Below are 27,171 nucleotides of genomic sequence, written 5' to 3'. Positions count from 1 at the left end.
ACTCTGTAACCAACAAGATTTACCATGTCTCATCGAGTCTCAGAGTGGTTCCCTTGTTAAGGAAACCACCTGCCTCATGGTTTTTATAAGTTTATTTCTTTATGTCTGTAGACCATGTTTTCAGGGGTCTCCTGTTAATTTTGAAGGAATCCACAGCATTTCATTTCCCATGAAAACAAAAGCATAACCTCTCCTGCAATGCAATACATTTTTTGAATTCCATTTGAAAGTTAAGATATTCCTAATATATGTAGGCTGGTTTAATTCACCAATTCCTTTTACAATCCATGTGTTTCAGTAGCTGCTGTTCACTCATCAACATTCAAAATATTCAAGTCAATATAGCACCATACAGGATCCAGACTCCCTGTGCACACCTCCTCTTTACATGGCTTATTCTTTTTATTACTTTACTCTTTCTTTAAAGACTTTACTTATTATTTAAAATTATTTATTTTTTGCAATGACTGTCTATACACATTTTCTTTTCTTTCTTAAGCACCTACACACACTGTAACCTGTTGAAAGGTTTTTCTAGTCTGGACCTGTTTTACTGTGCTCCTGTAGTGTCTCTGTCCATGTGAGCTAAACCTTAAACTGCCAAGTAGCATCCAAGCCCACTACCTTGTAGCTCTGGCAGTTGGCTTCACCCCTTCCTCAGGTCCAATACAGCTGAGCCTTCAGCCCATAGGCCTGGCTGAGAGGTATTTTTAACTGGAAACTGTATTTAACTAGAAGCTGCATTTAGCTGCCTCAGTTATAGAAACATGGTGTCCAAACTATGGCAAGAATTTTTACTCAGCCTGTTGATTCTACTAAGTGTGCTGTCTACTCAAGTGCTCTGCCATACAACAGTGCCTCTTAAAGGAGCCATATCTGTTTTTTGTTATGTTCTGTTTTGCTTTGGTTTCTTCTTCTTCTTTATTTTTATTTTTTATTTATTTTTTTTTTTAGCTTTCTCATACTCAATGTGCAGATTCAGGCCCCACATTGGGTGCCAACTATATTTGGCATTTTCTTTGAGCCTCCAACCAGCTCCCAAATTAAGACAAAGAGACTTATTATTAATTATGGAAGCTCAGGCTTGTCCTACGAGCTCTTTTAACTTAATTTAAAATGTTTCTATTCATCCCCATTTTCCCTCAGCTTTTTACCTTCTTTCATTCTGCATGCATTACTTTCCGGCTTTCTTTCGTGTCTGTCTGTCTGGGCTGGCCCTGGTGTCTCCCTGGTGCCTTTTTCTTTCTTCCCCAAGCCTAAATACCTCCTTTCTTATTCTCCCTGTCCAGAAGTCTTACCTACACCTCCTTCCTTGCTATTCGCTGTTCAGCTTTTTATTAGACCAATCAGGAGCTTTAGGCAGGCAAGGTAAAACAGCACACATCTTTACCTATTTAAACTACACCTCCTTCCTCGCTATTGGCTGCTCAGCTTTTTTATTAGACCAATCTGGTGCCTTTGGCAGTCAAGATAAAACAGCAACACATCTTTACATATTTAAACAGATCCAACACATCTTTACATAGTTAAACAATTGTTATGCAAAATAAACAAATGAAACCCATCTGTAATTAGTTAAATAAATATAACACAACATAAACAAATGCAATACATCTTACAAAGTTAAACAAATGCAACACATTTTTATGGTTAAACAAATATTCCAAAATATTTCAGCTTTTGTTCTTACAGAGGAGAAATCAATATGACTGTCAGAATTCTTACAAGAACAAAAGTGTAAACTGGCAGTAAATTTCCATGTGTTTCGATGGATTTTTCTTGCTGATTCTTGTACACATGCAAAGAATTGTATAGATTCATAATAAGAATGCTTTTTATTCAGTTTATATACATTTGTTTTTAGTAAGTATATGGAAGTAGATCATGACAACAGCATACTTATTCAAGGTTCTTTATAGAGCTAGGGAAAGTGTCTTAAAGTATGAACATCTCATAATTTCTTCTAGAAAAAGGTGGCATTTTACGTCCCTTTTTCTACTCTATGGCCCAAGTTTTCAAATATCTTTTCTAATTTAATTTACATTTTAAGTATGTAACTTATTTAATTTCAACCCAAACTCATTAAAGGGAACTAGAAGCATAATGACTAAGCCACTTTGATATAAACTTGTGGATTGCTGTTCAGTATTCAGCTCCTTTTCTTGGTTGAAGAAAGGGTTGTTTATCTATTTTTATAAGAGATAGAAAATGGCCGGGCGGTGGTGGCGCACACCTTTAATCCCAGCACTCGGGAGGCAGAGCCAGGCGGATCTCTGTGAGTTCGAGGCCAGCCTGGGCTACCAAGTGAGTCCCAGGAAAGGCGCAAAGCTACACAGAGAAACCCTGTCTCGAAAAACCAAAAAAAAAAAAAAAAAAGAGAGATAGAAAATGAACCATTCCTATCCCCTCAGTGGTAGGCAGGCAGAGCACTATTATAAGATCTAAACTTCACTACTGTCATTGGAATAAATTAAAATAAGAGTCCCCCATCCCAAGTCTAGAACTTTAGCTAGATGGCTTTCCAGCTCTATTAATTAGGAATGACAACTATTATGTACTATTCTGTGTTGTCCTATGACTATTTTTGGCAATGGAATGATAAAAGGTATGATATTGTAGAGGCTGGAAATGCATTCAACACAGGTTGGTTTGTCATCTTGAACTATTGTCACCAAAAGAAAAACTGATAGGTAATTCAATAAAAAGAGACAAAGTTAGACAGAACCCATCCTGAGTTTGGAAGTAAGGACATATGTGCAAATGTCAGAATACATAATCCCCAGTTAGTAAAACAGACATGAGTAAATTATTATAATTCATCAACTCTGGAGTTATTTTGGCATGTAACATGATTATGGTGACAACTGTCAGATACTCTTGATTCTGGGACTTTTTTAGCCTTAATGATTTATTCAGCATTGCTTAATTGGAGTTCTTTTCACTTCAAAAGAACGTCTAAGTATCAACAGTTAGAAAATGAGCAGAAATGTCAATGTGGCAAGATTCATTCATTCTTGGATTATAATAAACACAATTAATACTTTAAAATATTTTTTATATTTATTCCTCTTGAATCACATTAATCTCAACTAATCAATTAACCTGTTGCTCAGATGTTCTGTGTGGTACTTGAAGAATTGATAGTTCTCAAAGACATAAAATGAAAATCCTGCCTGCAGCATAGAGAAATTACCCTTGACACACTGACATGGGAGTGTGAAACCATGGAATAATAATGGTTCTATTCATCTGATAGGAACACATTCTATATAGCACAATTCTTCAACAGGACATCTAGTAACACTTTCAGTAACTAACATAGTTATAGAAAAATATGATGGGCAAAAGTGTGGGAGCCCGTTCTCTGGTTCTTCATGGCTTTACCCAGCAGGTCCACATTGAGGATGATTAGGACCATGGGCCTGAATGCAGGTGTCTGAGAAGGTCTGCACTTGGCTGTCCTGAGGGAGGAGTTCTTTTGCTCCACGCCTTGGCGTCTCTATAAAAACTCTGGGGCAGAGACAGTTGGGGCCCATTGGAAAAGGGTCCAGGCTCTCTCGAGGATATCTTTATTTTCTATCTGTTTACCTCCGCAATATTCTCCACAATAAATCCTTCTATCTAATATTTTCTGCTGCTCACACTCAAGAAAAGTCTGGGGAGCTGTGGGGTTGGTGGGTAAATGCCCCACACAAAAGGAAACTTAAATACTACAAAATTATTCATTCAGCCTTTTTTCTTCTTCCTTCCTTCCTTCCTTCCTTTCTTCCTTCCTCCTTTCCTTCCTTCCTTCCTTCCTTCCTTTCTTTCCTTTTTGTACTAGTTCTTTTTTTGCCTGGTTCTTGGAAATGTTCCCGTTTTCAAAAGTCTCAGAGGGTACATAATCGAATGGCATAATAAATACCAGATTGACCAGTATTTTATAAGGTATGTAAAAAGCATGGAGACAGTTTGCCATTATTGCTATAAACCAGAAAAATCAGAGAAATTTATAAAGTTGCAAGTTTTGTGCCATGCAATCACAGACAGATGACTTTCATTTCATTCAAGACAGAATCATTCAAAAAATAATACCATTTATTTGGCATTAATTTTCTATTTAGTACAAGGCATTTAGTTCTAGAAACTGGATGACACTCTGTTATATGCATATAACCTTCCTTGACTAGTATATACATTTTAAGTTTATTATCTTTTGCCTTTATACAAGGTCCTTGCCAGACTACTCTTAATGCATATATTTTAGAGACAACTGAGTCTGTTTCTTGTCAGTCCTAAATGTAAATGATTTTCTTTTCCTGATGTTTGAAAATGCTTGAAGTCAAGGCATTAGAGGATAAATTCAGTCCATCTGCCTTTCTCCAAAGAATTAAGAATTTACACGACAGATAGAAGTTTACTTAATAGTGTTCATTCTGTATTTCCAAGAACAAATGAGTTGGCCACCCTAAAAAGACTTTCAATTCAGATGAAACATTGAGTTGTAGGAGTAAGTGTGGGAGAATAGAGGCAAAAAAAAAAAAAAAAAAAAAAAAAAAAAAAAAAAAAGGAGACAAGGCAAAGATTTAGAGAGAAAGTAACAAGACTTTCCACCTCTTCCTGAGAACAAACAAAGGAAAGGGACCGGAGAGATGCTCAGAGGCTAAGAGTGCTCACTGCTGCTTCAGAGGGCCGGCTACTCTTCCAAGGATAGGAATTCAGTTCCCAGCACCCCTGTCTTTAGGCAGCTCACAACTGCTTGTTACTCTAGCTGCGGCGGGTCCAGTGCCCCTTTCTGTCTTCTGTGGACACCCACACATATGACATTCACTCACAGACACAGAATCACGCAAATAAAAAAGAGTAATAATCAAAAGAACAAAACCCACAAGGAAAGAATCAGATGGTCAGTCAGAAAATAGCAAATGTATAGAAATTAGAACATGAAATTCAAATGTATCTACTTGACATTAATCTTACCATGTTTTTCCTGCAAAAGCATGTTTCACAAAATTTAAAGAAATATACTGCCCCCTCCTAGAGAAAATCATTAACATGCTGGCATATGTTTTTGCAGTTATTTTAACTGGGTGTGGTGGGCTGCATAATCTCGTACACATTAAGTTTTTCTCTCAGGATCATTTTCCAGTCAATCAATCAATCAATCAATACTATCAATCAATATCCTATGTCAAAATTTACTTCATATTTAATGGTCACACAAATACTGCACCCTACAGATTTAAAGAAGTGACTTCAATCCAAATTTTCAGTAAATACATCCCCCCCACACACATTATTTAAATGGAGATTCAGCCCCTTTGCACCATGAATGTGTAAGGCTGTTAAGACATGAGCGTCAACTGGCATTCAGGCTGTTGCTCACACAGAATATTCCATCACAGTCCACCTCTGCTTACCGATGAAGCTCTGATGTCTGCTATTCTGTCTCCATCTGTTTCCAAATTTCTAGTGTCTTTTGTTCAGCCTGGGGCTGGTTCATTTCCTGCTAAGAGCTTCATAGACTGAGGAACTTCTACCCTGTCCAATGTCCTGCAATGTTCAGAAGTGGGTTCTAATATGCTACTGTACTATTGAGTCACTCTCCTAACACATGTAGTACATCACACAGAGACTCATAATGAGGTGAGGAGATTATTTAAAATGAACTGTCCCATTTTCTATTAAAAGCTTATGAAATATAGATATTAAACATGTTTCTAAAATGTGTGGTTACAAGTTACAGGTAGGGTGAAGTGTAGTTTTCCAACTAACTCTGATATATAGGAAGAAATCAGTCAACATGCTTGCTGACATGTGCAGCTTATCCTGGATCATCTCCAGGCAAATCTAAGTGGAAACAGGGTCCCATTTTTTTTAAACTTAAGTACATGCATGAAATAAATTAACCTTGAAGACACTGGTGTGATTTGAGCCATTCTATCTTTTATGTATGTCATTTCCAGATTGGAAACAATTTGTGTGTAACCAAATTGTTGTGTAAATAAATTGCAAGCTATAGAGGAATGCTCTGTAATAATTTGTATATGGTATATAACTTAAATAGCAAATTTCTTTAAGTTGTGTAAATGTTTTTGATATTGTTAAATGGAAGGAGGCTAAAGTTAAAGTCAGAATGCTCCATTTCATTTCATTTGGTGAAAGTAAAATTTAAAAATATTTACACATATCTTTCCATAATTATTAAGAGTATATTATACTGTTACTGGAAATTTTTTCTTTGTGTTTATATTTTGTACATCTCTGTAATCCATGGGCTTTGATTTTTTAATAATAAGAAAATCATGCTACAGAGGTTTTATCATGCGATCCTAAAGGGGGCTCTTTAAACATTTCTTGAGCACAGGGTTGGAGATTCTGAGGAAATCAGGAGCCAGCTTTTATTTAGTGATTCATGCTATTCTAGGGCAATCATGGGGGCAGCACTGTGTGTATGTAGCCTTGGATCACAGCTAATAAAAATACAGAAGGCTGAGAGAAAAATATAGAAAATATAATTCATTAAAGACCTGGCTACTTTTCTGTTGTCCTCACTTTTCTTCTAGTTTGTTGTGGATATCCATGAATGGTGTAGCCAACAGGTAAGTTCATTCTTACTGATACTCCTAAAGAAGACTACAACAATCCATTTTCTCTGCTGAAGTAACCGCTGCTGTAATCACGTCTTCCATGACTTCTAAAAGATCAAAATGAGCCCTCATGGAATGTTGGGAAAGATGAACTACTGGGTGCATTTTACAAACATAGAAATTCCAGCTACAATGGGATTTCCAAGAATTTACCTTTGAGAAACAAATGAACAAAACCAAAATATGTTCTTTCCTCGAGAGCTCTTTGCCCATAATTAAGAAACTGCTAGAAAATAGAGTTGAGGACCAGTGAAGAGAACACTAATCTAGAGCTTTCTGAGTTCAAGTCTGGGAAGGCTTTTGTGACCTTCTCAGTCAAACCTGCTATGAGACCTATTTCCAAATTCTACCCACCACTTGAATGGTGGCTCCCTGCTGCCGCTTTGTCTGCTCCTACATGGAGCTGTATTTACCTTTCAAAGCCAAACTTCTGCTCCTCACTCTCATGGCACCCACTGCCTTTGTTTTTAAGAGTTACTGCACATGCTTTATTGAAAGGAGACTATAGGAGGAAGAAGCAGGACATCAGCTTTGGCTGGGTTATGTGGGTAAGAATATGAAATAATCTGCAAGGGATATTTGCTGTTTTAAAATTATACATGGCTTAAGCTTGACTTTAAGGTTAATATTTATTCTTGTAGATTCACCTTTTTCTAGATTTCTATGACTAAAAGATTACAAATCTGGATGGAAGAGAAAAGGCCCCTATGGGATAGATTAAGGAGTGTCAGTACACTTAGAAAGAAAAGTACTGTAGAATGGGTGACACATGACCCAGGTAACTGAGATTCTGCAGCTGCTGATGGCACATGCCAGAACCAGCTCACCAGTATCTTCCAGTGACCAGTCACTTCCTTGTAATTCCACTGGGTGTGATGAGCAGCATGGCCAAGACCATCTATCACTCTGTAGGCTTTTTCATAGCCCCTCTGTTTCCTGGATGGATTATTTATGTAACATTATTCAGCATGGGAAAGGCCAGCTGTGAAAGTTTTAGAATCAGCAATAAGAACACATTTTTATTAGCTCTTTCATTTTGTCTACAGTGTTTTTCTTGGTTTAAATAATGATAGCAGCATGCGAGCTCCTCCACTGTAACTCTGTGTGCTTTTGGAGGGCAGAATGTTCTTTACATCGTTCTGGAGTTCCAGAAGGAGACATAGCACAATAGATATCAATTCAGCATGGGGGACTGCCTAATCACCAGGGAGGTTGTATTCACACACCTGCGTGGGAGATGTAGTGCTAAAACAACAGATCTAGTTTCAGGTTGGTGATAGCACAAGGGAGACAAGAGGTTAGTATTAGATTTGAGTTAAAAGTGGTACTCTCAGTATTTTGTCATATGTCAACTTGGTTAAGCAATGTTTCTACAATTGCCTTCCCTATAAAGCTCAGGCTAGCATAGACCACAGCAAAGAGTGTGAAATGTGTTCAGCAAGATGAAGCAGTACATATATAATACCAGAGATCTCCCAACAAACTAAATTGAGAGAGGAAACACATGAGCCTAAGAAGATTCTACCTTCCTTTGGTAGGTAGAGTTTAGCCTGACTCATGGGAGAGATGGGGCCAGTGCTAAGATAAAGGGTGCTGGCTTCTTCTAAGAACAGCCATGGTAATAAGGTACAACAAGAATGTAAGCAGGTTGTCGAGATGAATCTCCCCCACCTGCCTGTTCCCGAATAATCAGTCAGAGGCTTAATATTAATTACAAATGTTTGGCCTATGGCTCAGGCTTATTACTAGCTAGTTCTTACATCTTAAATTAATCTGTTTATATTAATCTATGTATCTCCACATGGCTGTTGACTTACCGTACTTTCACATCTTGCTTCTTTGGTCGCTTGCTGGCACATCTCTACTCCATCCTTCATCTCCATCTTCGGTTTAAATGTACCGCCTAACCTTATCCTGCCTTGCCATTGGCCAAAACAGCTTTATTTACCAACCAGTGAGAGCAACACATATTCACAGCATACAGAAAGACCATTATATGTTAAAGTTAAAACCTTCCTTTTTGATTAGACAGAAAAGGGGATGTGCTATGGGATACCTTTCTCTTCATAGAGGTTGTGTACGCTTTGTGTTTCCTCTTTCTCACTTTTTGGTCTCAACTAAAACCTAGGTTCTTTTTAGGAGAATTTGCTTTTTTCTATATTGAGTATTTTGACCTTAGCAGTATCTGGCATATTCAAGTCATCAATCACCAAGAGTTCACCTATGAATGGAATAGGAAATATAGACGGTCCTAGCTGGTTGGTTAACAATGAGGCATCAGTTTTCCTTCTCTGGAGGAGCTGAAGACTATCCTGGACTCCACTGTTATGTTTGTTCTCTGTGACAGGCCAACACAACTGCTTAGGGATTGAGGGATCATGTCAGTAATATTCGGTCACACTTCTTTCTGTTACCTGCTGACATAAACTGGACTACTAAGAAGATACCTGCAATTGAAATACTGAAAAGAAAAAGAGTTCTCCTACAGCATTTGTTTAGAACCATCACCACACTTGTGTTCATTTATGTAGAAGCAATAATAGCTCTTTAAAAGACCTGAATTCTTCCTCCTCAAAAAACTTTTCAGAAAATTCACCCAGCTTTGTTTTTCTCTATTTGTGTGGTATACAACTTTAATTTCACATTATAAACTTCTTAACAACCTATTTTACAAGTCATCATTATTTAACTTCCAAGGTTTATTATAGGTCTTACTTGTAACATTTATTTAAAACTGAAAAAATGATTTCTATCGAGTAATCAAAAGGAGAAAAAAATACTTTCTATCCTTTGAGAATGCTGACATATTTTTAGGATTTTTATACCTTTATAATTTCCAAGATCCAATCTTTCTATGTCATCACAGGCCTGCAGATCAGTTTTAATATTTGGATACTGCACAGAAATCTTCTTATAGTGCCGGCCTTCTCAAAATCCTTTACACATTAAACATATATTTCTTTTAAACAGTTTAATCTTTGCACACTACTTTCTCAGTATTTAGCCTAGGACAAGTAGCTTATCCAGTATTTTGGAAGAGGCTGACAAAGCCCAGGTTTGAGCATTTAACAATCTCTACACGTTTGTTTTAGGCCACTTCCCTTGTCAAGTAAACCATAACTGTAGTACCTGGCTATTACACTGCCCCACGTGATCCCATGCCGCATATTATAGTAGGTGTAAGTAACTCAACTTTTTTTTCCAATACTTTACTTTTTTTTAACCCTACCCCCAATTTTGTTTTGGTGAAGGACATCTATGTAAAGCCTCTGAATTGAAAAGATTTCCCTTTCCCATACATGTCAGAACGGCTGAGATCAAGAAAACAACTGACAACAAATGTTGAAAACGATATGGGGAAAGGAGAAGCCTCACTCTATTGGGTGGGAATATATACTGGTACCAACATAACAGAGAATTCTCAAAGAATCTAAAAGTATGCCTATGACATGCCCAGTTATACCACTCCTTGGCATATGTCCAAAGGACTTCACATCCTACTCTATAGATACTTGCTCAGCCATGTTCAATTGTTGCTCAATTCAAAACAGCTAGGAAATGGAAACAAAATAACTTCTTTGAGCTGATTAATGATAAATGAAAATGTACATATTTACAACATAATTCTATTCAGTTGTGAAGAAAATAAACAGTGAAATTTGTAGGTAAATAGATGGAAATAGAAAATATTTTACTGTATTAGGTAACTCGGATCCAGAAGGACAAATGTTGTGAGTTCACACTTCCTTATAGAGCTAGAGCCTCGTTTTGTATCTTTAAATGTGAGCATATAGCCTGGAATAAGGACAGATACCAGGTGTGTAATAAAGAACCACAGGGGCAAGAAAGATGGGGATAGTAGGACACAGTGCTATGAAGAATGAAAGAGAAAAAATATGGGAAGGGGAGTTGACTGGGGAGACAAAAGGAAGACATATATGCATGCATCTATACTTATATTTGTGTGTCGTCTTTTTGTCTCCCCAGTTTATACACACACACACACACACACACACACACACACACACACACACACACAAAATGAGCTGATATCACTTAGGGTGGTAATGCCCTCCAAGAGCTGTAGACAATTAACAAAATCTCCAGGGCCAGGCATGAGAAATCTCCTTTCAAGTTGTTGGTCTGAGGAGTTGAATAGACTCTCCCCCCGCCCCCCTGCCAATAATACAGGCTATTATCATTGCCCTTGAATGCCTTCCAGAACTTGAAAGTAAGACCAACTCCATTATTGAAGACTCTATACACTTCAGATACAGGTTGGGAGAAGTCAACCTTCCAGAAACTGAACTGGAAATCTTCTCTGAGAACTATCTCTTATAGAATCTGAAGGTGCCAGGCAAGCTTCCAAGGTAGAAAGGGAATCAGCAGTCCTACCAGCTGTTATGGGTATGAACCACAATAATGAGCAGTCAGGCCAGATATTCCCAAGGGTACAATAGTGACACTTAAATCTTGAGGGAAACCAACAATTGTCTAATTGACCTTAAAGCCCATTCAATAGGAAGGAATTTATACCTAGTATTGTAAACCTAGTCAAGAACTTCTATCTGGTAATGTCATGAACAATAAAGGAGAATCTACTTTTGACACTTTCCTAAGCCAGTGTAACTTCTAACTTCATTCTGAATACTAAATATTTACCCTGATCCCCCTGATCCCACAGGTAAGTGCAATACTCACCCTTAATCAAAAAAAAAAAAAAAAAACTTCTTTCTGTAGAAGATAGAGTTCATTACAGAAATCAGAAAACACCTGACTGCAGAATGACCAATGCCAACTGATACACCTACAACAATCCCTTTATTAAGGCTCGGGGAATATTGGGGAAGAGGGAGTGGAAAGATTTTAAGAACAAGAAAACCTGGTGTTGGCTGGGAGACAGCGTCTTCTATATATCACAGAAAAGTTACATCCACAAAATCTCAATATTATGGTTGCTTAAAGACAAACCTATATAACAGCAATGCCAGGTGACATCTAGTCTGGATGGAAGAAATTTCGAAGTCCCTACTCCTAGATGCAACTTATGGCTGCTGAGAAAGGGAGAATCTGTCTTCTCCAGGGACGAGCCCCTTGATGGGTTATCCAATCAGAAATGGTCAGCCCTAAAAACACATATATATGAGCAACACTAAACAGACTCAACAGACTGTATCTATATGTACATAGAGAAATACACATGTAAAGCAAAGGACATGAATTTGAGAGGGCATGGAAAAGACACAGGAGGAGCTGGAGTTAGAAGGAGATTTACAAATATAAATTAAATTTTTAAAAATTCAACATACAAAAAAAATTATGTGAAAAAGGAACCTGTTTTTTTCAAAGTTTGACCAAATATTTCCTATTTAAAGGAACATGAAATTTTCTTTGTCTGCTGCAAACCTCAATCTTGGAAAAATTACTTGTTTGCCAGCTTATTTTTACATTAAGAAAGACAGCACAGTTGTATGCATTCCTTGCTCTAAACTTGAAATGGCTGAAATAAAAACATGGTAATAAAATCCATCCAGACTAAAGCTCAGTGACTTTCATCAAAAGGTGAAAGGACAAACAAGAACATAAAAATGTGGAACTATTCTCAGACTAGCAGAAATTCCAAAAACACTGTTTTGATATTATTCATAGACTGTTTCCATGTGTAAGTGAAGATTGCATGCATTCATCCTAAGCCATGTCGGAAAGCAGAAGACATCAACCTATGCCATTGAGAATATGGGTGGCCTCATATCAGAGACTTATTTACACAAAAGCCTTCCTATGAGTTCTGTAATGTTATTTCCATATAATTCACAAAACACTTGTTTTAGAAAAATTATACTCAAATCTAAATATTTGATAGTAAAACATCAGTAAGTCTTCAATTAATCTCCAACAAACTTAAAGACACCCACCAACAAATAGGTGACAGAAGTTTTTTGCTGCCAAAGCAATTATTTTCCAAGGCACATAGTGATCATCAATCATTAACCCACTTTGTGAAATACCCTGCAACACAACATTCGGTAATACAGAAGGGATTGATGACAGGCCACATAATAATTAGGTCCCCAAACATTCATTAGATAAAGCATTGCTAATGGGGAAGAAATGGGCAAGCTTAGTGTGTGGGAGAATGAAACAAACCTCACATCCTTTCCATTTAAATGAAAAGAGAAAAAATTATCCCTAATTGAAGGTTGTAGCCATCAAACAGTTGAACACTAAAACACAGGAAGAGGTATAGGAAGGAAACCCATTTTCATGTTTCATTTAGTAATTGTTTCAATACTCTTAATTGTGTAATGTCTGTGAAGTACCATATGACATGTATGTAATAAACCTTAAATAACAAAGATACATTTTAATATTTGCTTGCACATTTGCCCTAATATTTAAACAAGATGATATAAATGGATAATACACGGTATAAAATATATGCAAAATCTAAAACTTCATTGGATAGTTCAGAAAATACATCATTACAGACTGCACTACAAAATTCCATGCTTGAAATACGGTCACTCAAGGAAGCCAACATGTCAACATGCCACCAGGAAGACAGAAGGAAGTCTCCTGTCACACTTCTGTGATACTAAATTACATTTATTAGAGAAGAAAATGAAGACTGCACTGAATTTGTGATCAATGTGCGATGTAAATAAATAGGAAACTGGAGGTGTCATTTACAAACACACTAACTGTGAAGTGATCAGTTTGTTTTCTTTTTTCCAACTACTATGATATACTTGAAACCCCTCTTCTCGAATTATTGCATATATATATATATATATATATATATATATATATATATATATATATATATAAATAGTCTGCTGAGTCCACTCGGGCAACAGAGATCCACACAGAGCCACTACCATGGTTTTAGCCATCCACATTCTCTACTCTTTCTTTTTTTTTTTTTTTTTTTTTTTTTTTTTTCTGAGACAGGGTTTCTCTGTGTAGCTTTGCGCCTTTCCTGGAACTCACTTGGTAGCCCAGGCTAGCCTCGAACTCACAGAGATCCGCCTGGCTCTGCCTCCCGAGTACTGGGATTAAAGGCGTGCGCCACCACCGCCCGGCCTCTCTACTCTTTCAAACAAGAGTTGTCACATAGGTATACTCACTCCATAGTGCGAGCATAACATACCTAACTCCCTGCTACCCCACCAGAAGCAGTCAGCAGCTGATATTTCTCACCAAGAAATTCACATCTCAAATAACAAACATACGGAGTACTACACACATTATCCCTGAAATCCCTTTGTTTTCCTAAAACAGAAATGTAAACATTTCTCATTTGCTGTGAACAACAAATGAAAAAACTGTAAGTCTGAATTCATTTTGATTGTTCTGGATTTGTATCATTCAGGAGCTAAACAGAATTTCATGATAGATTTTAATTTTAGAGATAGTAATCATAATGATAAATCTTAGGGAAACTTTGTTAGAATATATAAATAGTATATTAATGAATTCTTAAATTTTCATCTAATATACCATTTACAACTCCAGAAATAATTGTGTTATGTAACTACAAAACTAGTTTTTTGTTAAAATACTTAAGAAAACATTAAAATCTTGTTATTTGAAAGCAATGTAATTCTAATTTTTAACTTTATACCTGCCATAATCTGAGACTGACATGTTGTCACTGTACTAACGAGGCTCCCCTGACATATGCTATGGAAGACTTGAGAACCATTCACAGCTTAAGACATCAGTAAAAACTTGTCACAAAAGCAAGTCTGTCCACATAAAAACGTAACCCTTGCATTACAGTGTTAGGCTGTGGGTCTGTTTTGTTTTCTTAGAAGCACAGTACATATCCATTCAAAAGTAACACAAGCTATACAACTAGATGAAGTCAGAGCAAAGCCTGAGAATGCCACACCTACAATTCAGCAGAATCTCTTGGCCCCAACCAATCTATATCCTTTGCCCTCAACCCTCCTCACATCCCGAGAAGAGGTAGCTATTTTAAAGTGCTGTTTAGCTTTTCTGTAAAGAGGTTGTTATAAAGCTATCACTAAGTCCAAGCAGTAAGGCTGACATAGCCAGCAGAATTAGCTACTGTAAGTAGTGTTGAGTCTAGAAAATAACATCAAATATTACAGACCTGTGTACAAATCAGAAATGCGTAAGAGGGAAAATTGAGCATTGATGTTACCTGTGTCCACGAAGAAACATGTTAACTTGAAGAGTCCCTAAAGAGTAGGACATTTAACTTTTACTTGAAACATGTTTGCTATCAAGATTACCTGTCGCAGTCCATGCTGAATGGCCATCCGTCAGTGTAATAACAAAACCAGATCCTACCGTTCCCTCCCAACACACTTGCAGAAAATAAGTTACGTTGGGCTCAGAAGCAAGACAAATTCTGCTCACTTTCCTTTCCATTTCTGGCTACCTGTAATGAAAAAACAAAATCAATATGTAAAAGGAGACTACAACTATCAAATGATAATTTTTAAACTTGTCTTTCAACTATATAAACTCCAAAAAAAAAGTAAAATGCTGTATAAGAGAGTCAACTGTTGAACTCAGTAAGTCATAGTTTTGTTCAATAATGACTTGCAGATTTTACAGATGAGAAAAACAGAAGCCCTTTAGGGCAAATAATTGGCCAAACTGATGGGCTAAATAAAATTACTATAGCAACATGAGTAAATTTTATATTTCCCTTTTTTCAAGAGTAAATAGCCTCCCTCTAACAAAAGAAACAGGTTCTTTGAATAATTCAACAAAATGTGTATCTTTTGGTCAGTATTGTGAGTCTGGCATCATTGAGTGTGGGTCAATAGATGTCCTCCCGTGTTATGTAAAAGCTTTACAATCATACCTCTTACATCTAGATCTCTAACTCATCTGTCTCCCATTTGAACTTGTTGTTGGCCTAAATTTTTCAACAAATTTTATTTCCTGAGTAACACCATACTACAGCCTATATATCTATATGTATATATAGCATATATAGCAATGTATATATAGTTTTTGATATTGGTTCTTGGTGTTTTTACAGGAGTGAAATTTCTTATTTTGTATTTCAGTTGCTGAGATTATATTGACTAGGTGGTTTGTTCTCTTGATCCAATACATTATAATCTCTATTTGACTCTGTCACTAAAATTTTTGAAAAGCTCCTATCTAAGGGTTCCAATGATTTATGTAAAATGTTGATCAGCAAAGGCTCAGGCATAGACCTTTGAAAGCTGCCACTGGGTAAAAGGACCAACAAGACATCAATCATCAGTACTACTCCACTATCCCGTTCTCATCTCCATCCAGGAGTTACCAGGATCAACCAGGAGTGTTCTTGGTCACACATGCTTAACTCTCCATCTAACAATATGTGTGTGTTCTGGGGGCAGGGTGGGGGTGGTTAAAAGTGAAACTGAGACTTAGTGATTGTATTCTTAATTTTTAGGCTTAGAGGTTCTTTGGCTATGAATTCATAGTGATAGGTCTGTAAGTCACTCTGGGGCTGGATATTCTTGAATTATACTGGATGAGGTTAAATACATATTATTTAGTTTGAATAAAGCAATATTTTAACCTATAACCCGCTTATCCCTGAGTTGTATGTGCTTCATTAAAATATGCTTAATAGGCCAATGAGATGTCTCAGCAGCAGGTAAGAGTGCCTGTCATCAATCGTGATGATCTGGATTGGATCCTGGGAATCTATGTGACAAAAGGAGAAAAGCAAAAAAGGACTCCTGCAAACTGTCCTCTAACTTTCACACACACCATTGCACAAGCACACCCACACACATTAGTGTGGTGATACATTGTGTACCCTAATAAATACCTGAAGATCAGAGAATAGAACACGCCACTAGATTAAATATAGAGGCCAGGCAGTGATGGCACACACCAGCACTTGAGATCTCATGCCTTTGCTTGGGAAGCATACTCGCTTTAATCCCAGGAAATGATGGCTGGGCGGAGATAGGGATATGAGGTGTGAGGAGACAGGAACTAAAGGGTTTTCAGCAGAATGTCCTTTTCAGCTAGAGGCTTTTGCAGGTTGAGGAGTCCTAGAGGTAAGAGGTGATAACTATGCCTTGTTCTTTTTTCTCTCTGATCTTTCAGCATTTACCCCAATATCTGGCACCAGGTTTTTATTATAAGACCTATGAAAATTCGTGTTACACATTAGCCATACTCACACATGTACTAATTGAGTAAGAATAAAATATGCTTAATAGCAAAAGATGCTAACAAAAAGAAATCAATGAAAATTTAAAATACATAAGGAAAAATATCATAAAAAGTAAAAATCAATAGAGTACAAACCTTAACAATAAAAAACTATTATAAAGAATTCTTCTATAATCACATAACATGAATCTCTTCCAGCTAATCCTTTAAAATCTAAAAGAAGGAGTTAAATCAGTAGTTAAGCGCACTGGCTGCTTGTGCAGAGTTTTGATTCCCAGCATCTACAAGGCTGCTAGCAACTGTCGGGAACACTAGTCCCATGGGAAGCCATGCCCTATTCTGGCCTCTTCTGGTGCTGCATGCCCACGGTGTACCTACAGAGACACAGACAAAATACCCATATTCATAAAACAAAATAAATCATTCCCCCACATTTCTTGAAAGTCTAAAAGAATATTATCATTTCTCTTGTGTAAGAAAAGGTGATATAAAATTGCAATATATTCAAAAAGGCAAATATTATAAAAATCAAAAGTAAACTGACATTGAGTAAAAGTTTTGCCAACTGCAAATTTATAAAATCATCAGTTTCAAGTTAATACTAGTATACTATCTTAAATAAGTAATAATTTTATTAATTTTCAATATAACTTTGAATGTTGCTTCCACTTCACAAACAAGGCTAAATTATTATAAGCCTCTGTCTTCTGTGTTCAAGAAAGTGTGTAATTATAAAGTGTCACAGCTTTACTCTCCTACAGAAAATTGTACAAAGAGCCCAGAGAATATCTAAAATTAAAAATGTCTAAAATTTAATGTATGACTCCTCCAGAATGATAAATTATCAAGGTAATTTCTATCTGAAGTTTAGTAGGAAAAGTAATATTCTTCCTAAAGATATCAAATGAAATAATAATTGTTCCCACTTCAAATATGTAAAAATTGAAACATTTAAACTTGAACCCCTGGCATTATAATCACTAAATCTAAAACATACTTCTGTTGTTCGAACTATTTCCTATAATACAGTGCTTTTTTTGCATAAATGTAATTAATTCCAAAATGCCTTATCGATTTACAAATATTTACCTTTACATCAACTAGTCAACACACCTCTTCTGAGATCTCATCATCTCATTATTAACCCAGTGTTTGGGATGTTTTGCTCAGGGGTATTTAGTTAGGTTCTTTATATAGTCTATCTACTAATCATCTATCAAATGTACAGCTCTCAAAGATTTTCCCCTGATCTGGAGCTGTCTCTTCACTCTGTATCAGTGCTTTTCAACCTGTGTGTTGCAGCCCCTTTGGAGGTCGACTGGCCCTTTCATAGGAGTCATTATCAGCTATCCTGCATATCAGGTATTTACATTAGGATTCCTAACGGTAGCAGAGTTACAGTTATGAAGCAGCAATGACGATGATTTGATGGTTGGGCTCAGCACACATGAGGAGCTGCATTCAAGGGTCGCAGCATCAGGAAGGTTGAGAAGCACTGCTCTATGTTCTCCTTTGCTCTACGGAGGCATTCTGTTCACTGCAGCCTCACTTGTCCGCTCTCGGGATTATGTCCTGAGTTACTGGAGTCACTTTCAGAAGTCCTTACTATAGCTGCATCTTCAAATATTTCCCTATTTTTTCCCCTAACATTTTCAGGGTTTCTGGCCTTACATTAAAAATCTTTGATCTATTTAGTACAAAGTAAGTTCCGGGGGGGGAGGGAGGGAGGGAGGGAGGGAGAGAGGGAGAGAGAGAGAGAGAGAGAGAGAGAGAGAGAGAGAGAGAGAGAGAGATTGATTGATTGATTCAGTTTTCCATTACCATTGTTAAAGATCTGGTTTTTTCTCCAGTGAATATTTCTTGCATCTGTGTGGAAAACCAGGTGACTGTAGCTGTGTGGGAAAATTTCTGGATCCTTTATTTTATTCAATTGAACTTTCATATGAATTTAATGTTTTATGCTTCTGTGAAAGAATGTTATTGTAATTTTTCTGAGGACTGAACTGAATCTGTGGGTCACATTTCTGCTTCTTTATGAATATGAAAATCTTTCCATCTTCTAGTGTCTCTTTCAATTTCTTTCTTCAGTGTTTATAATTTTCCTAAGAGCACCTTTTTTTTTTTTTTGAGATGGAGTGTCATAAAGTTCTAGCTGCCCTCAAAGTGGAATTTGCTATGTGCCTGAGGATGTCCTTGAAGTGATCAGAGCTCCCTGCCTCTACCTCCCAAGTCCTGAGATCACAAGCAGATTACACTACACCCAGTATTTTCAGTATTTTGTGGTGGTAGGGAAGGAAGCCAATGGCACTTGAGTACTTAGCAAGCACTCTGCTGAATGAGCTACATCTGTAACTCAGAAGCACATAACTCATATGGATTCAAACCTGAATTTGGGGATAGGGAGAAAGTTTAGTTGATAAAGTTTTTATCACACAAACATGGCAAAACCTGGCAGATTTTAGGGGCTCACTGGCCAGCCAAACTTGCCTAATGGGCAAGTCTGTGTTTCCAATGAGATCTTGACTCAAAAACGAAGATGTAGACAGCTACAGAAGAAAAACACCCAAGGTTGGCTGCACACCTTCACATACATGCACACATAGATGTATATGCACACACAGCAACACACTCACATCAACAAAAACACTTTAATTAGGAAGATGGGGGTACGGTACAAAAACTACTTTAAAATGCCATAGTTTGCTTCTATAGACTTACATAAACACAAGGGGACACAGAGATATGTGCTCCAGCACACACACACACACACACACACACACACACACACACACAATTATTTCTTTTCACAGATGCCTGCAGAGCCATGACTATTGTTTGCATTAACTTGGTGAAAACAAAACCCAGCAGTTTACATCATTATAAAACAGACTGTTTTGTCGCTTTTTTAATTCCATATTTAGAATCCCTAACAAATTCCTAACTATAGAGACAAATTATTTGAAAGTCAGTATTCCAGCTGCCTGTCAGTCACTCAACTGACAGTAAAATGAAGGGCTTTAAGCTCCCTAGCACTGAAAAGACAGCTAAGAATCAGATCCTTTCTAGAAATATATTTGAATTGTTAACATTTTAACTATTTTCCAATTTTCTCATCAATTCAATACTTCATAAAATTAGCTAATTTTATTTTAAAGAAATACTGCTTTAGAATACTGGTTTGAAACTGGGATGGAATCTGTGAAACATTCCATTCCCACATTAGTGTACCTGCTGGTGAAGCAAGGCTATGTGAACCATAGTCAAGTGGCACACATATTAATAAGCTCACTCACATGTGACAACACTGTATACTATAAGTAATCTGTGCCTCAGAAGCCTCAGAAATATATTGTTTAAATTAAGTCTTAGGGTCTTGATAATATACATTTGAACAAGTTTCTTAAATACTTTATTCCTTTCCTGAGACTACCCTCTCATTAAATATCAAATACAAAATATCCAAGAATCAACCACAAGAACAGATGAGAGTTGAAATTCTTTTAAGTCAGCTAGAGCAAATCAAGTCTACTTTTGCTCCTACTAGCCCTGTACACAGAAATCGCCAGTGTTTTGCCCCCATTTTGGAGAAAATGGGTGGAATCCTCTTCAGAGAGGCTGCCTGATTAGCGCTGTAAGAGAGCCCATGTTTTGTTTCCTGAGAGTACTAAAGGACACATCCGTATCAACACCTCTCTCAGCCAAAGCCAGGGATCTAAGAGGAGCCTGCAGGTGGAGCCACTTGGGTCCCACCCCAATTTGTCCATCAGTAGCTTTATTGAGAGCTCAGAACAGTTGAGAATTGAGAAGCTTATCTTCAGTACTGTGTGCCTTTGATACATGGCCTCTCTCTTAGAAGACTAATACGTTGTTGGCTGGTGTGCAATTGATGTGATCTTGGTCTGAACAAATACCATTCACAGTTGCTTCTGAATAAACAAGACACTTTTTAAATTAGTTTACAAAGCATTTTGTATGCCCTTTTGGATGCTGATAAGGAGCAGTGCAGACGCCAGCGCTTAGGTCAGCTCAAGTTAGTTACAACACTATCATTGAGAACACCATTTTGAACTTGGACTTCTTTTCTGGCTCTTAATAGTCAGTTATGGCTCCTCTTCACACTGCTTGGACTGCAGGTGTTCAAATCCTGAAGCTCTGCCAAGGAGTTCTACTTACAGACTGGGAGGGGATAAATGCATGTTTCTAATGAAGCAATTACTTAAGTGGCCCCTTGTCAAGAAAAGTAGGCTGATACCTAAAGGGAATTCAGAATAAAAATTACATTGAACCAGCTGGTGATAGTCTATAATTGGATTTTTGCTCCTATTATTTTGTTAGACTTTACTTTTTAAAAAAGGAAAAGAAAATATAATTGTGAACATGACAACAGATTTATTTTAAAGACTCATAATATTTTTAATATTTCAAAAGCAAGGACAGACAGAATTTTTAGACAAAAAGGCAGACTTATATCACAACCACACTGCTGCATTTACTTGTGTGTCCATTCCCAAGGGGCCAGAGCAGGTCTTTTGGTGTCTTCCTCTACTGCCCTCTGCTTTACTGCCTCACAAAAGGCCTCTCACTAAAGCAGAAGCTGTGTCTAATGCTTGACTTGCTGCCAAAGAATACTTAGGGTTTGCCTGTCTCTACCCACAATGCTTGGGTTACAGGGACACCCGGCTACATCTTGCTAGTAATGGTGGTGGATTTGAACTCGGGTCTTCATGCGTCAGTCCCAGTGCTCTTACTAACTGAGCCATCTTCCCAAACCCTGTATTTACTTTTGCTTGTGGGGAGGGGTTGGGGGAGGATGTCTTTTTGTTTGTTTGTTTGGTTGGTTGGTTGGTTGGTTGGTTGGTTGGTTAATTGGTTGGTTGGTCTATGGCCTGCATAACTCAGAAGATCTTAGAACTTACACTTTTGCAAAAAAAGAGCAGGGATTTATTACGTTTTAGGTACAATGCTTCTGTTCAGCTTGAGCATTTATCATCAACAGAACACAAAATAAAATCTTTTCTTAGGTTGTAGGACTTCTTCTCCCTAGAGTTATCCAGAATGTCTTTAGGGATATGGTTGAAATCGCTGCCTGGAAGGGAAGTATATAATTACTCATTTAATTAGGAATGTATGTACTTGTGAGCAATTAGAGTTTCTGATTATTTAAACCACAAAAAATTGCTGTTGGTTGACGAAAATGTTAGGTATTGGTAGTTTCCTATGATTCTTACATTTCTGTGTGTTTGGTTCAATTGTAGGAAGTAACTTAACTTGGAATACTGAATAGGGTTTTCTCCCCAAGATTGACTTTCATTTCTCTTTTACCCCAATGTCACTCATTCTCTTGTTTCCCATTAGCAAACAGGCAGCCAAATGGGTGCAGTTGTGAGGGGCAGGTTTGGAGGAGGCAGTGCAAGTCTTAGTCCCTTCCCACACATGTGCTTCTAATTAGATTTCAGTTCTGAGCGTCACATTTTTAACATAGGAAAGACTGTATATGAGTTGGACTGATGATACCTTATGGGAGAGGACACTGACTCTGCTGAAATTTAATAGAAGAAAAGTATAAACAGTTTGAGCTTAGTAAATCCCATGTTACTAACACTGATACATTACAATAAACCTCAGATTCTACTAGGAATTCAGTTTTTCCACTGACAGCCTTACTGTCTTTTAAGATATAATCTTCAGGATAAGGTGGTGGTACATTTAGAATCCTACAACCTAATATAATTTTGACATACATTTTAAAAAGCAATAGTCTGACCAATACCAGGAGGCAAGGACTGAAAAAAGAAAAAGGAACCAGTAAAAACATGAATTCTGTAATCTATGCCAAAAAAAAAAAAAAAAAAAAAAAAAAAAACCTAGAATCCTAGAGTGACTAACATAAGAGAAATCCTAGCAAGACACAATCAGTGTACTAACAGAAAAGGCAATGGAGACTGGAAAGTTCCAGACATGTTTCATAGACAGAGTGAAGATGATTTGGTGATGGACTTAGCAGAATATAAAAGAAAGGCAGGAGTCAGTGTTTCTCCATGTATCAGTCCTGGCTGTGCTGGAACTCACTCTGTAGAACAAGCTGGCCTGGAACTCATAGAGATCCACCTGCTTCTGCCTCCCAAGTGCAGGGATTAAAGTTGTGCACCCCCACCACCCAGCTAAATTTCAAAGAGTTAACTTACAGAAACTTGCTGCGTACTGTTGCCATTAACCAAGATGAAAATATACAGAATAGTTGTGGGAGGAAAAATGCTCACATTGAGATTGTGGGGGCTTGAATAGGAATGGCCCCCATAGGCTCATAGATTTGAATGTTTCATCACCAGGAAGTGGTAATATTAAGAGGTGCAGCCTTGTTGGAGGAAGTATGTCACTGGGTTGGGTTTTGGGTTCCAATGCTCAAGCCAGGCCCAGTGTCTCTCTCTATTCCTGCTGCCTGCCAATCCAGATATAGAACTCTCCACTCCTTCTCCACCATGCTTCCCACCATGATGATAATGGACTAAACCCTGAACCTTAAAGGTAGCCCCAGTTAAATGCTTTCCTTTATAAGAGGAGACATCATCATGGTATCTCTTCACAGCAATAGAAATCCTAACTCTAATAGGAAATGTTTGCACCATTCTTTAAAAATGCAAAAAGAGGGGCTTCAGAAAAGACTAGTGGTTGACAGTACATGCTATCGCAGGGGACCTTGGTTTGGCTGGCAGCACTCACACAGTGCAGCTCACAACTGCCTCACTCCAGATCCAAGGAAACTAACAACCTCTTCTGGCCTCCATGGGAACCTGAATATATATAATGCACATATAGAGGAGCAGGCATATGTGCACACACCACACACACACACACACACACACACACAGTATTTTTAAATAAATTTTTAAATTTACAAATGTCAGCGTTCAGGTAGACAACTAGATGGATGAATAGCATTGGAGAGAGAAGGGATAAGAAATATGAATATGTAAATCATTGATATATGAATAATTTAAGTTAAAAGTCTTGATATCATCTAAAGGAGACAAAGAAAAGAAAGGAGCCCAAAATAATGAGCAATAGAGCACTTCAGCAACAAATGTTTGCAAAGAACAGAAGGATCAGCAGAGCAAGCCTAAAAGGAAAAACCAAGGAGAAGAAAAGCATGTGACTATGGCCACAGACCAAGTTAAAAACTTGGGGAAGGAAGTGAACAACTGATAGGCCAAATATGACCATGACTGGAGACCATCAACATCTGGAGATCACTGGTGACATTAAGAAGAGAATCTTGGTACAGTATGGGAGCAGGAGTTGTTTTGAAGAAAACACATAAAACCATCAAACACTAGTAACTAGGACAAAGGAGAACTACACAGAAATGTGTAGTTTCTGGGAAAAATAAACAAATGAGGTTGAAATGTAAGAAGATTAACAGAATAAGTTTTTCTTATTAATACAGTATTTATTTGTGTTCTATCAAATCCTGAGCTAAGCACATTGCCCAGACTTCCTGAGGACATACAGGAAAAGGAACATAGAGGGCAGCATGGCCATGAACGACCTATGGGAGGTAGAAGTGGAGACTTCAGAAAGCAGAAGAGGACGAGAAAGGCTGCCATTAGGCAAAAGAGCTGCATGGCCTCTGAGGGGGCAAAACCCAGATTCGCACTGAAGATCTGTTGCTTCAGAAAAGGGTTCCTGTCATAACCAGTGATGAGGCTTCCAAAGACAGTCCCAATCCCAGCCCCAGAGCCAGCCACCCCAACTGTAGCAGCCCCAGCCCCAATGAACTTGGCGGCTGTGTCAAAATTCTGTGAAATGATGCTGGTTTGGAAACTGCAACAAGGGATGAGTGGGGTTGGAGGATGTGGGACTGCCAAACCGCTGAGGACCCCATTTGTCAATGTCTGTGGTCAGTTCAATTCTACTGCAGACAGCAGACTAGTCAGCAGCTTAGAGGTGCTCCCTAGTCAGCAGCTGAGAGATGCTCCCAGGAGCAGGTAGAGAAGAACTTGAAGCAGACATACATTTTCAGGGGTGAGGGGCCAACACAGGAAAGCTGCTCACATGGTACAGAAGACAATTAGAATCATTTCTTAAGATGAGAGTAATATCAAGTCATTAAAACAAAACTTTCCATAATCTAGGAGTCATGGGGGAAGAGAATGAAACATAGAGACCAGGAAGGCAGCAATCAAAGCCAAAGAAATTTAGCTTCAGTTTATGTATTTGTTTGAGAATCAGAGAAAGCACAAAACTAAACAAATAAATAAATAATAGATAGATAGATGGATGGATGGATGGATGGATAGATAGATAGATAAAAATAAAACCCAGTAATATATGAGTAGTAATAAATAAGTAACTAAAGTAAAAAGAAACCACAAATACTATCAATATCAGAAATCAAGAAAAAAGAGAAAATGTAGAGAAAGGGGTCTGGCAGTATAAGAAACCAAATTAATTTTTAAACATAATATATGAAAACGAACCATTTTTCCATCATTAACCCTCCACCCAAGAAGGAGAATGCAGGGTACACCTTAACAATTACTGTGTACCAAACACTCAGGTAAATTACTTACTTGTATTTACTCATTTAATCCTTACAACAGTGAGGAAAGCTAAATGCAGAAAACCATAGATACATCATTTTATATACAACTCTGTGGACATCATGACATGAAAACTGAAAATACTCTTCCAGACGCAGAGAAGACAATAATGTCTGTAAATGGAATGACACAGTCAGGTTTTGCTGTTAGGAGGAAAATAACCCAAGATGACTCTAAATGAGAAATTTACAGCAGAGCTACCAGAAGGACAAGAGAAAAAAAGAGCGAAAGGAAAGGAAAGGAGAAAGAAGAGGGAAGGGGAAAAAGGAGAAGGGGAAGGAAGGGAAGGAAGGAAGAAGGGGAAGGAAAAGGAAAAGGAAAGGAAAGGAGGAAGAAATCCATCACTGGCAATCAAAATCAAGATCAGGGTCTCCGTGTGCCCAACCACCTTGCAGCTTCCCCACAGATCTTAGTACGTTAGGTTAATTTTGCTATTTTACATGAAAACAATAAACACCATACACATGTATTCAGTTTTATCTCCCCACAGTATGTACTTCTATGGATAACTTAACAGCTGACAAACTGCATTTGCTACTACTCTCAAGATACGTAAGAAACTATGGCCTAAATTGTCCATAAATACAACGAACAAATTACTATCTCTAACAACTTCAGCTTCCTATGCTCTCTACCAGAGCCTGAAACATAGCCTCATACAGAAATATCAATCGGGAGTGTCAAAGGGTAGCACGCAGCAATCTTTACATGAACAAAGTCATCTATAACATCTCCCCACACTTTTCACTACTACAGAAGCTAAACTTACTGAGCTGCAGAACATATTTTCTACAACTACATTTGAAACGTTCCTGTTTATTCAACTTGAATAGTAAGGTATAACACAAGCAATTTTGAAATTATTAAATAGCATGTGGAAGGTGCTGTATCATTTCCTATTGCCCTCCTCCCTACCCCCCCATTAAAATACTCAAGGAAACATTCCTCCTTTGCTGCAGTCTCGATACCACTAATAATAAAGATCCTTAATTTGAGTATTTGACAAACTTTCAGCAACTGAGAATAGTTTATTTTAAAAATCTAGTTATAATTCCAAACAAAATCTCAGATACCATACAATAACAAACAATCACATATAGCACTAAGTAAAAATAATGCGTTGCCCTAAGTATTGCATTCTCATGATTCAGCTGAATAGCGCTCATAAATCAATGTATCACGTCAGTTTCCTTCACTCATGCTTTCTACACATCATCTAGGCCAATTAATTAAAGAACGGGTAACATTCTGAATAAAAATGAAAACCACACTGCCTAAGGGAAAAAAGTCAGTATTTGGATACACAGGGTTTCCATAATTTCGATACACTTGAAAGAGTGAAAAAATGTCTGACTTCAAAATCATTGCAAGAACTATATATAATTGAACACACCTTCCCCACATCTACAAAACTCATAAGGAAAATTTGAGGTAAAAGAGTGTCTTACCTAATGGTATTATACTAAGCCAATTACTCCCCCAGGCAAGGGGCCGGTACTTTCCAGTAGCTACCATAGAGTTCTTTCCCTCTCTTCAGGGCCTAGAAGGTCTAAGGCCCAGATGCAGACTATGCAAAAAGGAGGGGGCCTGGAAAGGCGAGTTATTGGGGGCGTGAAGGGTGGTGGATACTGAACACTGCTTTCTGAATACACGTGTCCATCGGACAGTAACACAGCACATTTCCAACGAGCCTCTCACTCTTGAAAATTCAAATGACTACAAAAAGAGAAAAACTAGGAGGGACCCCAACAGGTGCACCCCTCAGGAAACCCTGACAT

At 37.6% G+C, this 27,171-nt stretch overlaps 1 protein-coding gene and 1 pseudogene across 4 annotated transcripts in view; both read right to left on the bottom strand.

The window, feature by feature from the left end:
- The window catches only part of Xrcc4 (X-ray repair cross complementing 4), a 239,567-nt gene that overhangs the window by 212,133 nt on the left and 263 nt on the right, over window positions 1–27,171 (bottom strand). The window contains exons 1-2 of one of the 4 annotated variants that reach the window (XM_028854141.2): window positions 26,842–27,103; window positions 14,891–15,039 (exon numbers count right to left, since the gene is read on the bottom strand). In XM_028854141.2, the coding sequence (XP_028709974.1) occupies window positions 14,891–15,029 (139 nt within the window). In that variant the 5' untranslated portion in view covers window positions 15,030–15,039; window positions 26,842–27,103. Of the gene's footprint in view, window positions 1–14,890; window positions 15,040–16,928; window positions 17,190–26,841; window positions 27,104–27,171 lie in introns of those variants that run through there. The other 3 variants (XM_028854142.2, XM_028854139.2, XM_028854143.2) reach the window with 3 other exon arrangements.
- LOC119088739 lies at window positions 23,706–25,039 on the bottom strand (annotated as a pseudogene).

Source organism: Peromyscus leucopus, chromosome 11, assembly GCF_004664715.2.
Source record: "Peromyscus leucopus breed LL Stock chromosome 11, UCI_PerLeu_2.1, whole genome shotgun sequence".
Classification (NCBI taxonomy): domain Eukaryota; kingdom Metazoa; phylum Chordata; class Mammalia; order Rodentia; family Cricetidae; genus Peromyscus; species Peromyscus leucopus.
Note: the sequence above shows the minus strand (reverse complement) of the source record. Positions and strands in the feature narration are given on the sequence as shown.